This window comes from Petaurus breviceps, unplaced genomic scaffold (assembly GCF_028583685.1).
Source record: "Petaurus breviceps papuanus isolate PSGF00001 unplaced genomic scaffold, PetGlider_PUasm1.0 179, whole genome shotgun sequence".
In the NCBI taxonomy this organism is placed as follows: domain Eukaryota; kingdom Metazoa; phylum Chordata; class Mammalia; order Diprotodontia; family Petauridae; genus Petaurus; species Petaurus breviceps.
The window spans coordinates 8,850,928-8,870,064 of NW_027185779.1; the positions used below are offsets into that span (position 1 = coordinate 8,850,928).

The 19,137-nt window shown below is 37.4% G+C and overlaps 1 protein-coding gene across 1 annotated transcript in view; it reads right to left on the reverse strand.

Moving 5' to 3' along the window:
- Positions 1 to 19,137, reverse strand: part of LRRC69 (leucine rich repeat containing 69) — a 140,071-nt gene that overhangs the window by 73,870 nt on the left and 47,064 nt on the right. The window contains exon 8 of the mRNA XM_069086579.1: positions 9,695 to 9,766. Coding sequence (XP_068942680.1) covers positions 9,695 to 9,766 — 72 coding nt within the window. The remainder of the gene's footprint in view (positions 1 to 9,694; positions 9,767 to 19,137) is intronic.

The following is a 19,137-nucleotide window of genomic DNA, read 5'->3' on the forward strand; positions in this document are numbered from 1 at the left end:
ATCCTTAAATAGCTCACATTTTAACAGATCTCTATATATCCAAAGAGTTTGTCACATTGCAAAACATGAAAGTCTTTCATCTTAAAATCTCTTAGAAATTAATTGGATTTCAAATAGTATAATAGTTATCTTCTATGTGGAGAAACTGAGACACTGAATGGCCAGAGATTGTTTCTATGGAATTGGCTGATTCTCATACCTCAAGGATGAAATAGTTTGCCCATGTACTTCGTGTATTCTCTCCAGTAGCAAATCTCCAAACTTCTATGACTTAACTGTCTTTGAGAACGACTGTTGCCAACCTGGTAAGGAACCTCTGTATCATCTGAGGACCAGCTTAGTTAGTACCAGTTGAAAGAAGTACATGACCTAGCATGGCTGTATCTAACAGAAGGTATACCAGTTCTCAGCACAGTATCTGATATATAGTTTAATAAAATGTTTGTTGGCTATGCTTTACTGAATGTAATTTCAAATACATGTGTTTAAAATGAGTTGTCTTAAGTCTGGTGCATTTTATTAATTGAATAAACACCATCAATAAGTGAATGATAGCTAATATGAAACAAGTTGATGTATAAATGCTCTGTCATAAATGTTGTAAGTGCTGTTGTAATGATGTTATAAATGCTCTTTCAAAATTGAAGGGTCACCTTTATATTAGAGTAGGTAGAAATAATTAATGGGATATATTTACTTATCAAATATGAAAGACAAAAGACACACAAAAACCTGGCCATGTGACCTTGGGCAAGTCACTTAACACCAATTGCCCTACCTTCCCCCTCCAAAAAGCAAAAAGAAAAAAAAAGAAAGACAAAAGAAAGGGAAGTGTTTCTCTAGGAGTCATAGAGAATGGTAGTCTTTGACAGAAATATAAATAATTAAAAGGAGAAATGTTTTAATGGTTGATTGGTTTGTTTGCTTTTAGACACAATAAATCTGGGTTGTAGGCTTAGGGTTGATAGCTTAAGGAACACAATAATCCATAAAGCAAGGAGGGGAATCTGATGAAGCTTTAGTGGTGGTTGACAGTCCTTAAATTGATAACAATAATAATTAAAGCAAAAGTTAAAAAGAAAACCAAATGAAGACTAATGCAGATATATAAGTGGATGACTAGGAATTTTTTAGATTATGAAATAATTTATTTATAAGTGAATGGAGAGGAAAAATATTTTGATTTATCCCAAAACATTGGCATGGGCAAAGAGGTATATGTGTAGTGAACAGAGTGATGGACTTGGAGTCATGAAGATATAGTTCAAATCCCACCTCTGACACTTACTCCTTTTTGATCTTGGCCAAATGAAGCCTTCTGAAACTCAGGTCATTCTCAAAGATTATAATAGAGTTCTGATTGATGTGGGTAACCAAAGAAACAGCACGTTTAATGAATTAATTCACTACAAATTCATGAAATGTTTTCTGAATTATTTACAAAACAATATGCAAACAATTTTCATTTACCAAAGAAGTATGCTTCTAATAGTTTCATTCTATTTCAAGGGATATCCCTTTAACTTTGGTGTTTGAACTAAAATTTGCTCAACTTAACTGGGCAAGATCTAGTTCCAAACATCAGAAAGCTGATGTGATAAAAAAAAATTGCACTATGAAATAATTGTATTTTCCAAGTATCACACCAAGTTGTAGACTATAAAAAGGCAGAGCACTCTTAAATGAACAGTTATAAAAAAAAGAGAAACACTATGTAGCAATAAAATAAGCCTTTTAACACATTTCTACTGAACATAGTTTCAAATACATGTGTTTAAAATGTGCTGTCTTAAGGCTGGTGTATTTTATTAATTGGACAAATGCCATCAGTAACTGAATTATTGCTACTAAGATGAAACAGAAATAAAAAGCAGCATAGCCTTGTTTTAAAAAAAAAAATCCCTATCCACAATATAGACAATTCTTTTCCTTTGGCACCTATTTGCTGGGTCATCTGAAATAAGACAATTAACCTATCTATTCATCAGTTATCCCTTATAGAAAATGTTTTAAAAAACCAACTCTATGATTGAAATTAATTGTAGTTAAAATCAGTCTGATTTATAAATGTATTCAATATCAGACATTAGAATGTCCATTACTTATTTGACATAGGTATATACTGTGTAGGCACTTGGAAGTATCCCATGAGGCATCTGGGACTCTACAGTAGTATAAACAACCCTTTGAGGTTGGTGTGTTGTCTTTCTTTAAACCTACAGGTAAACAGGATGCAATTTTGTTAGTATCCAGTGAAGGGATGTAATATCTGAGTTGCCCACCAGGTGGTGATTTCCTTGACCCATCAGCCCAGTAACATCTTCACATCTTCTCATGCCTATGTATGGATAGACTTCTCAAAGACTGTAGGATTGTAGGATCCCTACTGGCCACTAGAGGGTACTCAGCCTGCAAATGCTCATGCTATCCCTGTTCTGAATTGTCCAGGGAATAAAATACACACATACACACACACACACACACACACACACACACACACACACTTATATATATGATCTATAGCTCTAGAGTTCCCATCATTCAGAAAGTTTTCTGCTCTTGATCAACTACCACAACCATAGGCCACAGGCACTCAATTTATAGCAGCATAGTTTAAGAATTTAAGATACAAGGAAAATTGCTAAGATCTTCTCCATGGAGTGCTCTGCCTAGTCATCTTGGAAAGTCTCCTCTTTCTTACCTTCCTAGTTTTCCTTTGGGATGCACAGAAGAGCAATTCCAAAGAATTAGTCCCTCTAATTCTATCCTTCCCCTGGTTGAAGGAGAGATCAAGGGAAAGGGAGTCTATATGTGGAATCTTACTGTGAAATCTTTTCTATAAGCAAATGGAGGCACAGGGATGTGGACTGGTCTCCTCACCTTCTCACTAACTGGGCCACTAGTTGGATCTCTTCTCTCTACCCTCATCCCAAATCATTTACTCTCCTGGCCTGTATTGTCCCACTACTTGGCTCCACCTCCAGCACTAAAGCATGACAGACTTTGGAAGTTAAGACCTGTGTGTTCAGCTTCACCTTATTTTGTCTCAGTCATGAGCAGAGAGTGTCTTGGGCCACTGTAGTAACAATAAACCATAGCCTGGCCTCAATCTGCCTAGGTTAGCTTCCTGCTTCCTGCACAGAATATAGTGAGAAAGAAATCTCTCTCAAAAGAAAAAAAACGGAAAATATAATATCCTTCCTCTTATTTTCTAATGTAACTTTCTTTTTCTAGATCCTATGTTTTCTGAGGCAGCACCAACTCAGTGTTATCTCTAAAGTGTGTTGCTAGTTCTCAGTTTGCATTCTCCTGAAACTCAGTGTAGGGAGAAGGGCATCATGAGTTCTCTGTGCTCCATATTATCATACCTTCCACTCTGAAGCCAGTAATTTAAAAATAAAAAGGCACATCCTGAATGATAGTGATACTTAGAAAGGCTTCTTAGCAAAAACATTACTTTATTTTAAAATCAATATTTGGACTGACATTTAAAAGCCAGTTGTGCATCCTTCCCAACACACACATTATACCCTTCATCATCTTATAATTAAGTGCATATTCCTATTTTTTCTATTTAGGCAGATGTTCATCTCAGTAAACAACATAAATGCTTTCATACCAAGCTATAAGCATAATGATATTCCACGAACACCTCAAACTCAACATTTCCAAAATCAAAGTACTTATATTACCTCCACAACTCACCCTATTAGCTCCCCTTTTTATACTGAGGGCACCACCAATCTTCTAGTCATCCGGGTTCAAAACCAAAGTCATCTTCAATTCTTCTCTCTTCTTTCCTTTACCCCCTATATCCAATCACTGACTAAGTCTTATTGCTCCTAAGTCCTCAACATCACTTTCCTCCATCACCTTCTTCCTACTTACACAACTATCACCCTAAGTCAGGCACTCATCACTTATTGCCTATACTTTTGAAAAAAAGCTTTCTATTTAGTTTCCTAGCCTGGAGTATGGGAAAGGACATAATGTATAATAAGGCTAGAAAAACAGGTTGGGACCAATTTGTGAAGGGCTATAAAAGCTAAAAAAGGGGAGTTTACATTTTATTTTACTGGAATTTCCTCGAGTAGGAGGAGTGGCAGTGTCAGATTTGTACTTAAGAAAAATAATTTTGGCAGCGGTGTGGAAGATAGACTGGAGGAGTGAGAGATTTTTAAGCAGGGAGACCAAGGTGATAAGTCCCAGAACTAAAGTGGTGACTGTGTAAATAAAGAAAGGGCAATATGCAAGAGATTTTATGGATTTTGAAACAAAATCTTGATTTTTCACAGGTTAAGGAAGCATGAGGAGTCCATAGCAATACCAAATTATGAAACTGGGAGACTGGAAGAGTAGTGGTACCTTCAATAGTAATGGGAAATTTTGGAAGAGGGATAGATTGGGGATGGGGAAGTAAGGAGCTTTGTCTTGGATGTGCTAAGTTCAAGATATTTATGAGACATTCAGTTTGAAATTTCCAATATGTAGTAGGTGATATGGAATAGAAATCAAAAGAGAAACTAGGATTGAGTATATAGATCTGAGAGTCATCCCTGTAGACATGATAACTAAATCTATGGGAACTTGATGAGGTCACTGAGAAAGAGAGAGAGATTAGAAGAGACAGAGCTTTGGTGAATACAAATAGGTAGGGGACAGCAATATGGATAATGAGCTACCAAAGTGAACTGAGGAGTAATCAAATAGGTAAGAAGAGGGACAGTAGAGAATTGTGTCATGAAATAATAAAGAAGAAAGAGAATCCCAGAGGAGATGTTGGTCAGTAGTGTCAAATGTAGCACAGAGGTCAAGAAAGATGAAGACTTAGAAGAAAAGACCATCAGATTTTTGGAATTAGATTCTCTTTCACAAGAAGTCTTCAAAGAAAGGCTAAGTGAGTATCTATTGAATATATGGTAGAAGGGTATTCTTGTTAAGATATGGGTTGAATTAGATGGCCTCTGAGGTGTCTTCCTTCTCTGAGATTCTGTGATTCTGAACTCAATTTTTGAGAGGGGAATAAATATCATATATCTAGAGAGGGGTCGTATAGAACAGGAGAGCAGAGGAAAGAAAGGATCCTAGTCAGAATGAAGTAGAGAGTTATTGATAGATAATAGTGGGAGATATGTTGTATAGGTAAGGTAGAAGCAAATTATGAATATCCAGAATGTTAGATTCAAGAGCTGGGACTGGAAATCAAGAGATATTAAGAAACAATTGTGCATATTTAGCAAAAGAGAAACACAATGAAAGTATTATTTTTTAAAATAATCTATAATTATAGTCAAAATAGACTACAATGGGAAGAAAACAAAGGTAGAAAAACAAGGTAAGAGACAATTACAGTAGTCCAAGGATAAGATGATAAGGGCCTCAGAGAGGATGGTGGTAGTGGAATGAAGAAGAAAAACAAATCTGGAAGATTGTGAAAAAAGAATTACTTTAGTATTTTGAAGAAAGAATTGTTTTAGTATTTTTGAAAGATTCAGTTGCCATTGGTACAGATACCACCTCCACAGATCCTAACGTTCCACACCTTAATAGCTCATCTTAATGAGCTGCTATGACTAATGAACTTCATCACCTGATGGTAAGTCTTAGGCAATAATCAACTAGTCAATCAACAAGTATTTCTAAAGTTCTTACTATTGCAAAATTCTGTAGGAGGCACTGGTGCTACAAAGACAAAAATTAAATTCCCTGGGGTATGAGTGTTCAAGGAGGACTAGCGCCACTGGTGTAAGGTCTTGCCAAGCCCACCTGTCGCCAATTCTCATCTATGACTCCAAGAAGCCACAGCATGAACAGCAGTGACACTCTGCTCATTAAAGACTGTCTCACTAAAGACTAAATCAAGTGGAGGGTAACCAAGCCATCAGTGAGTTAGGGGTGTATCTACCCCAAGCATGTGAAGATTTCCCCTGCAGGATGGACAAATGGGAACAATTTGTTCCAACAGCCATGAAGGCGGCTGAAGGAGATGTGGAGAACTTAGAGCTTGGTCAGACAATGAAGATGTCAAAGTTATCCACTGCATCCTGGGCTATCACCAGTCATCCTGACTTGTCTTGCCACTGGACTTTGATGACTCTGGAAGAGAGAGTGAGACCGACAACTTTGTGCAAATCTGACTCACTTAAATCCAATTCATGCATGAGTCAAGCCATCACCCTGTGAGGTCATTGCTCCTCTAGAGGAAAAAACCAAAAATGAAAACAAACAACAACAATGATACTTCTAGAAACCTAAAATTTTAGGTCAAATGGGTTGCTGTACTTTAATAAAAAGATTTTAAGTCAGACAAGTGGGGTTCAAAGCCATTTACTGGTTGGAAGGCTTTGGATGGGTTGCTTTCCCTCTCAGGCTTCAGTTTACTCATTTAAAAAAAAGACTTTTGGAGTACACAAACTCAAAGGTTCTTTTCCATTCTAAATCTATGAATTTATTATCAGAACTAAAGGATGATATGCATGTTAATTTTCTGTTGGTGGAACTGTGAATGTGCTCTGAAACATTCTCTCTTTGTACATGCATATACATATATACATACATACATATATACACACATATGTACACATATATACATATAGATATAATTAATTTAAAACAAATATAAGAAATGCAAAGATGCTGCAAGAACAATTATAGGGGAAAAAATCAGTGGAATTAAGCTGAAATTAGGAGTAAATTCTTTACACAATTATTTCATCAGATTCATTTCCTCTCAGATAGCTAGAAGGGTCAGGGAACTGAGACCAACTATATTGTAGGAGGTTTGTTATCTGATAAGAGACTAGCTTTGCCATAATCCCTTGGGCCCAAGGGGCAGGCATTGATCAGAGAAGAGCAAAGACTCATTTTCCCCTGATGCCATGGGATCCAGGCACAGGCTTTGATAGGACAGCAGGAACAGTTGGGAGTGGGAGTGGGATAGACGGAGGAGGAGAGGCATCCAGGCATCTAGCAGTCTGCATCTCTAGGAGTGGCCAAAGTAAATGGGTCCAGTGATTAGTTGTGAACAGCCCTGGCAAGTGAAGTCAGGGTGAGGAGCCTGAGAAGGGATGACAGGCAGGGCATGATACAGATGTTGTGTTCAATGAAGTTCTCCAACTCCACCCTTTCCATGGGGGCTTTACCCTATTGATGTTAAGAGTTTTATTCTTTGCAACTGGACCATAAGGTCAATCTCAAGTAAATCCTTATCTGCTTTGTAATAAATATTCTTTATGCTAAAAAAAAAGAAGAAAAGGAAGAGGAGGAGAAGGTGGAGGAAGGAGAAAAACAGCATTTCTATTTAAAAAAAAATAATCTGGTACCAAATATTCTTAATAATAACTTTTGAACTTTCACTTATTAGTAAAAATGAAAAAAAGAGAAAGAGGATATTGGTTGGAGAGGGTAGTAAGGTTAAAAACTCTGGGGTGGCTAGGTGGCACAGTGAATAGAGCACCGGCCCTGGAATCAGGAGGACCTGAATTCAAATTTGACCTCAGACACTTAACACACTTACTAACTGTGTGACCTTGGGCAAATCACTTACCCCCAACTGCCCTGCCTTTCCCCCTCCAAAAAAAGAAAAAACTCTGAGGGTTTGTTTCTTAGATTTTTTATGGTTAGTTTCTATGATAGAGAAAACGTAAGTATGTTTATAGGCAAAAAGGGAAAGGAGAGAACATACCAAAGCATCTTCTATAATTCACTATTCCAGGAACTTCGTGGGTGAGATCCTCAGTTAAATGCTGATTCCCCATCCTATGGGGAATATAGCAAACACTTCCTCTCCTCCTTATTCCTAAACTACAGAATTGTAGGCTGCCCAGGTAAAAAGTTGTCTCCACTATTTCCATTGCCCCTCCTCTCATCCCAGTCCAATTCAGGGCTGCCCTTCCTGCAGCTCCCTCTCCTTCCAACCCTGCCCCCTGACTCTTTCCTTCCATTGTGTTCTTTGGAATCCTCATTCTGCTCTTAAATCTTCTTTTGTCTTAGATCTTTTCTTAGGATCATAGAATCAAAAGGTGAAACCTGGAAGGGAACTTAAAGGCCACCCTCAAGTGACTTGCCCAGGATCACACAGCTAGTCAGTATCTGAGGAAGGATTGAACCCAGTTTTCTTGACTCTGGACTTGGGCTCTAACATCCTGACCTCTTGTACTCTTCCTGTCATCTTACTCTCATAGAAATTTGGATTCCCACCCAAAGACAATACAAAAGGTCATGGAAATGGTTAAAAAGTTGAGAAAAGGCTATGAAAGTGTTCAGAGAGAGAGCTGTCCGCTACTGAATAAGAGACCCTAGAGTGAAGAGAAAGTGAGATGCCTATTCTCAAGCAGATAGTAGGCCAAGGAGATGTCCAAACCCTGTACAGGAGCCAGTGATCACTCCTTAATCAGATGGGAAGGAAATAAAACTGTTGAGAGGACCAAGAGGATTGATTCATCTATAAGGTAACAACATGCTCCATTAATCACACATAAGAGACCTGGAGGATTCATTCCTAGGATAAAAAAACATGATCCATCACACTTTAAAAAACACAGCTATTTTACTTAGGGAATCCAACATCTTTTAAATCTATCAATCAGTCAAAACATAGTATCGTAGCACAGCTTGGGCCAACTATATTCAAACCTCCAGGTTCGATCCTATGTGTGTTTCTCACTGTGCATACCCAAATCCAACATGAGAGACAAAAAGAGAGAAAATCATAAGAAGAGAAAGTGACAAGTGCTTTTGTCATTTTAGTGTTATGATTACTTGTACAAAAAAACCCAAGTTGAAAAGGTCAAACATAAATCAACTAAAACAACTTAAATTCTTACCATTGCCTTGAAGAGGACAATAGCTTGTTGTCCATTAAACACATGCACACACACACACACACATATAGCATAAATGCAGAGAAATTTGTAAACTGGTTGACAGAATATATACTTATTATTTCTGACTATTAAAGAACATGCATAGAATAGTTATCTTAAATGTTAAAAATATAAAGTAAAGAATGGCCAATTCTTTCCCAATATTTAAAAGTTTTCAAGTAACTACTTTTCAGTTCCTCAAAATGAAACAAGATCAAAATGTATTCCAGTGGGAGGAGGCCAGGTAGCACAGCGAGTAAGAGCACCGGCTCCAGTGTTGGGATGACCTGGGGATCAAATCCAGGCTCAGACACTTATTACCCACCCAGAAACACCTGGCCTTGTAACCTTGAGCAAATTACTTGACCCCGATTGCTTTAAAAAAAAATTTATTCCAGTGGGAGGAAAATGGATTTCTACAGTTTAAGGCTTAAATTCTACTGGATGACTTTTCTTGAAGTGTCTGTGACCTTTGACTCCTACAAAGTATAGACATTTTCACTCCAATAAGCAATATTTTGAGAAGCATAAAGTGATTTTTAAAAGAGCTGTGGTGAGAGAAACCATTTTGACTAAAGCTTATGCTTTAAATATTTACTGTAGCAATTTACTGTAGCAATCATAGTTCAATTAATTCAAGTTCACTGAGGACAATGGGGGAAAGGAGAAAGGGAAGAAGGAAATGAGAAGAACATCAGTAGGAGTCATAAAACAGATTAGATCCATTACTTTAATTTCTTCAGATAAAACCAATTCTCCACATTTTCGAATTAACAAAAGTGCAGAGGCTGTTTGACTATGTAAATAAGGAAAAAAGCTACAATACTTACTTTTCTTGGAAGAACCTGAATAAAGTTTCCAGCTATGTCTAGCATTTCTAAATTGCTCATTGAGCAGAGCACCTGAGTAGCAAATAAAAAAAGTTAATGTAAAAATTTTAAATATCTATAAGAATTTAAATATAGAGACCTAAATTTTAGGTCAAATTTAATAAAGAATGTATCCATTCAAATTAGTAAATAAAAAACATTACAAAGAAAAAGAAATAATTGCTTCAAAATATTTTTTCTAATGTTGTGTCACATAACTCATCAACAATTGATGATTCTATGATTTCCTTATTGGAAATGCATCTTACTGGAAGCCTTCTCCAGCAATCTCCAACAGAGATCATCTTTACTCAACAGGACACAGAAATACTGAAATTTATGTCCATCAACAAGCAGAAGAGAAAGGATAATGAGAGGTTGGAAAGAAGCTTGGATTTTTTTCTGGCAAATTTTCTTTGGGAAGGGGAAGAGCATTTCTAAAGCACCTACTATGTACTAGTCACTGTGCTAAGTCCTTTTACAAATATTATATCATTTGATCTTCATAACAACTCTGAAAGGTAGGTGCTATTATTATCCCCATTTTACAGCTGAGGCAACTAAGGCAAACAGAGGTTAAGTGACTTGCCCAGGGTCACAAAACTAGTGTCTTGAGAAAAAATCTCAAGGATATGAAACTGATTAATCATATGGGGGAGACTAGGAGATTAAGTACTTAGGGCTCCTGATTTCATCAGATAGACTATGTGTGACCAGGAAACTATGTTCTATCATTTTGCAGTGGTTACAGCAGTGAGGCAGAATTGGGGAGACCACAGAAAATAGAGAATCTCAATATTAATGTCTAAGAAGGTCAAGTGAACTGCTCTAGTGGCACAGAGAGAATATGCCATGTTGGGATTTCTAACAGATATATGAATATTTAATGCAGATTATCTGCACTCTTCATAAGAAGAAAAGGTAAAAGGACTCCAGCATTACTCAAGCATTACTTATCAGGTCAAATTAAATAATCCCTAGCAGGATGGAGGAAAAGACCCAGAAGAAAGACAAAGAAGAATAAGACTCTAAATAAATAGGTGGGGATCCAAACTAGAGGCCTGAAGGTTATGCAGTTTTTGGTTTTTGGTTTTTTTAAGAGGGGTGGTGGAGAAGGGCGGGAGTTCTATGAGAAGTTTGAGATTTTTCCAACAGAAAAACAGATCTGGATCTTATGGGAACAAAAAGTTCCTGCACTAAGGAGAAGAATTATTCACAGAAAATAAAAGACCAAGAATCAGAGAACCTACAACTTTCTGGTAGAGGAGAGATTATTCATGATCATAGAAAGATCCCTACCAAGAGGAAATAAAGCAGAAAAAGTCAACCAAGGACAAATCATCTGAAGTGTCCTATCTTTGCAGAGTACACATTTGGGATGTTAACAGAGAGGCTCCTGAAAACTGTCCTGCCTAAAAAATATTTCTAATGAAGGACAAAATAACTGTACTTCACAAAATCAGACCGCTCAGAGTTGGAAGGGACCTTTTAGATCAACTAGTCCATTCTGGATCGGGAATGTCCCTTCAGTATTCCATAAAACAGGGCAGTTTAGGTGGCACAATGGATAGAGCACCAGGCCTGGAGTCAGGAAGACCTGAGTTCAAATGCAACCTTAGACACTTATCAGCCATGTGACTCTAGACAAATCACTTGACCTTGTTATCCTAAGTTTCATCACCTGTAAAATGAGCTGGAGAGGGCAATGGCACACCACACCAGTATCTTTGCCAAGAAAACCTAAATGGGGTCATGAAGAGTTGAACATGACTGAAAAAAATGAACAACAACCACCTAAAACATTTCAAGTCATTAGTTATGACTTCCAGTATGAGGAAGTCAAGTCAACAAGCATCTATTAAGCACCTACTCTGTGATAGGCACTGTGCTAAGGGCTGAGAATTCACAGCTTGATTCAACTTAATCTACTTTTAAACAGTACTCATTGTTAACAAGTTTGATCTTGATTTTTAAATCAAAATTTGCCTCTCTATAATTTCTATATCCATTGTTCCAAGTTTCCTTCCCTAGGAACAAGAAACACAAATTTAAGCTCTCTTCCACATGACAGTGCTTTGAAGTTTTTCCTAGGCTAAACATCTTCAGTTTCTTGGTCAGTCTTTATATGATAGAACCTCTGGTCCTCTCATGGTCCAAATTTCCATATCTCAATGTTCTTCAGAAATATGGCATCCCAAAGTAATAATATTAAGATGTAATCTGAACAGTTCAGAATGTAAAGCAAAATCTTCTTCACCTCCTCATTCTGGAGATTTTTATTTAATATTTTATTTTCTTCCAATTACATGTTGTATTTTCAAAGCAATATTCACAGCACCGATGGCGACTATGAATGTGCCAGCATAATTCTGAATCACAAAATATAACAGACTCTCCATATATAAGACAGAAGCAAAACATTTTTTCAGACACCAGAAAGCCAAATCCCAACACCACAAAACCAAATCCATTATAGCAACAAAGAAGTTAATACCCCATAACACAGCAGAGGGCAACACCGTCCCAAAGCCTTCCCGCAAACAAAAACTCATAAGTCTAGCTGTCTCCTTGTCTGTGTCCTGTCTCTCCCAGTGTATTAACTGCTCTGACTCCCAGATTCCTCTGGGCTCTGTTCCACCTGTTAAGCAAACACCTCCCACCACAGGCTCCATGTGATCACTTTTGGCCTGTTAAGGGGCAGGGAAGATCTTCAAATTACCATTACCATTACACATGTAAAAACAAATTTTAACATTCTTTCTTTTTAAATTTTGAGTTCCAAATTCTTCTCCTCCCTTCCTTTCCTCACTCATTGTGAAGACAAGCAATTTGACATACCTAATACATGTGCAGTCATGAAAAACATTTCCTTATCAGTCATGTTGTGAAAGAAAACACAGACCAAAAAGAAAAAAGCAAGAAAAATGAAGAAAGTAAAATAGTATACTTCAATCAACATTCAGACTCCATCACTTCTTTGGTGATAGATAGCATTTTTCATCTTAAGTCCTTCAGAATTGTCCTTTGTATTGCTGGGAATAGCTAAGTCATTCACAGTTGATCATGTACAATATTGCTGTTACTATGTCACATTAGATTTTCTTCCTGCTATGCCATTGTATTGACTCATACTGAGCTAAGGGCTCGCTAAAACTTTCAGGACTTTTTCCACCATCTAGGACCTGTAAAGCTGACTTTCCAAATCTAAGTGTAAGACTTTAAATTCATTCCTTTAGATTTATGTATGAACTAATTCCTTTATATTTACTTATCAAATAAATTTATTTAATAAAGTAGCCAATTTTAATAGAACTTACTTTTATCAAATTTCATCACTGCATCTCTCATCTAGTGCATTTGCCCTGACCACTCCACAAGCCTGGAATGCTCTCCCTTCTTATCTGTATTTCATCAAGTCACTCCCTCTTTTTTCTGACAAAGTTTAAGCATTATTTTCTACATGAAGCCTTACCTGATTCCTGATTCCCCCAACTGCTGGTGCCTTCCCTTCCAAACTTTCCTATACTTAACTACTTTGTATGTTTTTATTCATTTTATATTTATATAGTATATATTTACATATGTTGTTATTGGGTGTTCCAATAAAAAGTAGGTATCTTGAAAGTAGTGACAGTTTAATTCTTTTTAATTGTATCCCAGTGGTTAGCACAGGACGTGGCACACAGTAGATGATTAATAAGATACTTGATAATCATTTCAACTAATTGGACCCATCATTCCTGACTTAGGAGATCTTTTTGCATCCTGACTCAGTCATACAAGAGTTTAGCCATTCCTCCCAGCTTTTCACCACCTACAAATCTTTATTGGTTCAATGCTTTAAAGCAAGCCATCTATAGTATTGATAAAAATGTTGAATAGCATAAGTCCAAAGACAGATCCTTTGAGTGAAGTTCTCTCAATAGAAAACTCTCCAGGTCAACATCAATCTCTTAATTGTTTCTATGGGTCCAAATATCCAACTATTTTCAAGTTCATTTAGCTTGATTCTCACATCTTTTGATTTTGTCCATAAGGATTCTATGAGAAGTTTTGTCAAATAACTTGTTGAAATTAAGGTATTTTATGTCTATAGAATTCCCTTGAAGTAATAAATCAACAAAAGAAATTCATATACTTTCATATCATCTACTCTAGCTCTGTTCAATAATACATTCCATCATTTTTCTAGGTATTGACTGCGCTAAAATTTGAACTATCTACCCTCTTATCTTTTTTAAAAATCTCTCCCCTAGCATTTCATAAATCATCAAAAGCATGTCAGTAATTACATCCGCCAATTCTTTTTTTTTTTTTAGAGCAATCGGGATTAAGTAACCTGCTCAAGGCTACACGGCCGGTTATTATCTCTGGGTGTGGTGCTGAGCGTCTGAGCCCGGATCTGATCCAGGTCATCCCGACACCGGAGCTGGCGCTCCTACTCGCTGAGCCACCCGGCCGCCCCTAAGCAATTGGGGTTAAGTAACTTGCTCAAGGTTACACAGCCAGGTGTTTCTGGGTGGGTGCCAAGTGTCTGAGCCCGGGATTCAATCTCCAGGCCTTCTCAACACTGGAGCCGGTGCTCTCACTCGCCGCGCTACCTGGCTGCCCCACATCCGCCAATTCTTACAGCACCCTAGAATGTACTGTGTCTGAACCTGGCGACTTGAATACAGTGAGAGCAACTAGGCAATCTCTAAGCTTCTGATTTATTTTAGCTTTCAATTTCTTTTTAACCATTTTTGTTCCTTCCTAGAGGAAGATTATTCCCTTTGGTAGAAAAGGCAGAAACAAATAGAAGAGTTGAATAATTCTTCCTTCTATCTTAATTACTATCACCTCATTCATTCCTAGCAATAGGCATGTCTCTTTCATCTTCCTTTTTGTCCCAACTTCCTTTTAAGAAATTAAATAAATAAAAGCTATCTGTAGTCATACAAATAAATGGTCTAAGTCATTATTGATTAGAGAAATGAAAATCAAAACAACTCTGAGGTACCACTTCATACCTATCAGATTGGCTAATATGACAAAACAGGAAAATTATAAATACTGGAGAAGATATGGGAAAACTGAAACACTAATTCATTGTTGGTGGGGTTGTGAACTGATCCAAACATTCTGGAGAACAATTGGAACTATGCCCTTTGGCTTTAAAACTATACATACCATTTAACCCAGCAATACCACTTCTAGGGGCGTATTCCAAAGAGATCATACAAATGGGAAAAGGAACCACATTTTAAAAAATATTTATAAGGGGTGGCTAGGTGGCGCAGTGAGTAAAAGCACCGGCCCTGGAGTTGGGAGGACCCGGGTTCGGTTCTGGCCTGAGACACTTAACACCCAGACAAAAATACTAGCCGTGTAACCTTGGGCAAGTTACTTAACCCCAATTGCCCTCCAAAAGGCAAAAAACAAATATATTTATAGCATCTCTTTTTTGGTGGCAAAGAATTGGAAGTTGAGGCGGCGGCCTGCGTGGGAAGGCGTGGCGGCAGCGGCAGGCCGGGTAGGCGCGGCGGCGGACGCGGGCCGGGATGGGGGGCCTGATCAATTTGGAGGGCAAGTCTTCCCACCAACCACAAGGTACAGTACCAGGCCTATCACCAAAGGGCTGGGACTGGAAAGAGCAAGGTAAGAAGCAAAGACAGGGGCCCCTATACTGGACAGCAAACACTCCTGGGGCTATGACATCATAGCACAGAAATCTTTTTTAAAAAATCCCTTTTCAGGACCTCCAAAGACGAGGATAACAGAGTGAACCCCACTTGCTCCAAACCCCCCCTCTGACCCTGAAAATATAGTAACTATTGTCCAGGGCAAAAACCCTCTACACTAAAGGCTTGGGATCCTAGAGGAAGGGCGTGGTTAGGACCCTGCCTCAAAATGGGTAGAAAGCAGACTACAAAGACAAAGACTCTAGAGTCCTACTATCCTCAGAGGGAGGAACCAACCTCAGAGGGAAACAATGTGGACTCCACACCCATAGCTGAGACTTCAAGAGGGAATGGATCCCAAGCACAGAAGGCTCTCCTAGATGAGATCAAAAGGAACTTTGAAAGCAAAATGAGAGAGATAGAAGAGAAAATGAATAATTCTCTCAAAACAAAAATAGCAGAATTTGAAAAGCATTATAATGAGGAAAATATCTCTCTAAAAAGAAAAGTGTATGATATGGAAAAGGAGCTTCAAAAATTAACCAAGGAAAATTATTTGCTAAAAACCAGAATTAAACAAATGGAAACAAATAACTCTATGAGGAACCAAGAAGTAGCCAAGCAAAACAACAAAAATGAAAAATTAGAAAAAGAGGTAAAATACCTCAAAGAAAAAATAACTGACCTGGAAAACAGATCCAGGAGAGATAATCTGAGAATCATAGGCCTACCAGAAAATTATGATGAAAAAATGAGCCTGGACAACATTCTCCAAGAGCTCGTTAAGGAAAACTGCCCTGAGATACTTGAACCTGAGGGGAAAATAGAAATCGACAGAATCCACCGGACACCTGCTGTAAGAGATCCCAAACTGAAAAATCCTTGAAACGTTGTGGCCAAACTCCAGAACTACCAGATAAAAGAGAAAATACTTCAAGCAGCCAGAAACAAACAATTCAGATATCGACGGTCCACAGTGAGGATTGCACAGGATTTGTCAGCCTCCACACTGAAAGATCGGAGGCAGTGGAATACAATTTTCAGGAAGGCAAAACAGCTTGGATTACAACCAAGGATCACATACCCAGAGAGACTGAGCATATTCTTCCAGGCAAAGAGATGGTCATTCAATGATATAACAGAGTTCCAGACCTTCTTGATAAAAAAGCCAGAACTCAATGGAAAATTCAACCTCCAATTACGAGAAGCAACAGTGACTTAGAAAGGTAAACAAGGAGAACACACATCATTTTAGAGGGAAAGAGGGGAGGGAGAGGAGCTTTGCATGAGATCTGTTCCTGTCATTCTTGATGCGAAGAAAAAATAGCATACCTCATTAAGTATAACAATATCCTACAGGTAGTAGGAGGGGGAAAGGGTTACAAAAGGGGGGTGGGAGCAGTTTGTAGAGAGGGAAGTAGTAAGGGGAAAAGGGGAGGAAAAGAGAGGGGGGCCGAAAAGGGAACACTGAGGGAGGTGGTGGTCAAAAGGAAAACTATTAAGGGGGGGAAGGGAGAAGGGAGGAAAAATATGAACATTAACAGGGGCAGGAATAGGATAACGGGAAAGAAACAGATAACAATCATAACTGTAAATGTGAATGGAATGAACTCTCCTATAAAACGGAGATGGATAGCAGAATGGATTAGAAATCATAATCCTACAATATGCTGTTTACAAGAAACACATCTGAAACAGAGTGATACACACAAGGTAAAGGTAAAAGGTTGGAGTAAAATATATCATGCCTCAGCTAAAGTAAAAAAAGCAGGGGTAGCAATCCTTATCTCAGATAAAGCAAATGCAAAAATTGACCTAATTAAAAGAGATAAGGAAGGAAACTATATCCTGTTAAAAGGCACCATCGAGAATGAAGCAATATCACTACTTAACATATATGCACCAAGTGGTGTAGCTTCCAAATTCCTAGAGGTGAAGCTAAAGGAATTAGAGGAAGAAATAGATAGCAAAACTATACTAGTGGGAGACCTTAATCTTCCCCTATCTGAACTTGATAAATCCAACCTCAAAATAAACAAGAAAGAAGTTAAAGAGGTGAACAGGATTTTAGAGAGGATAGGTATGATAGATCTCTGGAGAAAACTGAATGGGGATAAAAAGGAATATACTTTCTTCTCAGCGGTTCATGGCACATACTCAAAAACTGACCATGTTCTAGGGCATAAAAACCTCACAATTCTATGCAGTAAGGCAGAAATATTAAACGCATCATTCTCAGATCATGATGCAATAAAAATTATATGCAATAAAGGGCCATGGAAAGACAGACTAAAAACTAACTGGAAATTAAACAATTTAATCCTAAAGAATGAGTGGGTCAAACAAGAAATTATAGAAACAATCAGTAATTTCATTCAAGAGAATGATAATAATGAGACAACATACCAAAATCTGTGGGATGCATTAAAGGCAGTTCTTAACGGGAAGTTTTATATCCCTGAGTGCATACGTGATTAAATTAGAGAAAAGGGAGCTCAACGAATTGGGCATGCAATTAAAAAACCTAGAAAAAGAACAAATTCAAAATCCCCAATTAAATACTAAACTAGAAATATTGAAGACTAAAGGAGAGATTAATAAAATCGAAATTAAGAAAACTATTGAACTAATAAATAAAACCAAGAGCTGGTTTTATGAAAAAACCAACAAAATTGATAGACCCTTAGTCAATATGATAAAAAAAAAAGAAAGAAGAAAACCAAATTATGAGTATCAAAAATGAAAAGGGTGAATCTACCTCCAATGAAGAGGAAATCAAAACAATAATTAGGAATTATTTTTCCCAATTGTATGCACATAAATTTGACAATCTTAGGGAAATGGATGAGTATTTAGAAACATACAAGTTGCCCAGATTAACTGAAGAGGAAGTAAATTACTTAAATAATCCCATCTCAGAAAAAGAAATTGAACAAGCCATCAGTCAACTCCCTAGGAAAAAATCTCCAGGGCCAGATGGATTCACTAGTGAATTCTATCAAACATTTAAAGAACAATTGATTCCAATACTCTACAAATTATTTGGGAAAATTAGTGAAGGAGTAGTCCTACCAAATTCTTTTTATGACACAAATATGGTACTGATACCTAAATCAGGAAGAGATAAAACAGAGAAAGAAAATTATAGACCAATCTCCCTCATGAATATAGATGCAAAAATTCTAAATAAAATACTAGCCAAAAGACTACAGCAACTTATCTCAAGAATAATACACTTTGATCAGGTAGGATTTATTCCAGGAATGCAAGGATGGTTTAATATTAGGAAAACCATCAGTATAATTGAGCATATCAACAATAAAACTAGCAGAAACCACATGATCATCTCAATAGATGCAGAAAAGGCTTCTGAAAAAAATACAACATCCATTCCTATTAAAAACATTAGAAAGTATAGGAATAAATGGAGCCTTCCTTAAAATAATAGGTAGCATCTATTTAAAGCCATCAGCAAGTATTATATGTAATGGGGAGAAGCTGGAAGCATTTCCTATAAGATCAGGGGTGAAATAAGGGTGTCCACTATCACCCCTCTTATTCAATCTGGTACTAGAAATGTTAGCAGTAGCAATTAGAGAAGAAAAAGAAATCAAAGGAATCAAGTTAGGCAAAGAAGAGACCAAGCTATCACTCTTCGCAGATGATATGATGATATACTTAGAGAATCCTAGAGAATCAAGTAAAAAACTGCTTGAGACAATAAATAAATTTGGCAAAGTTGCA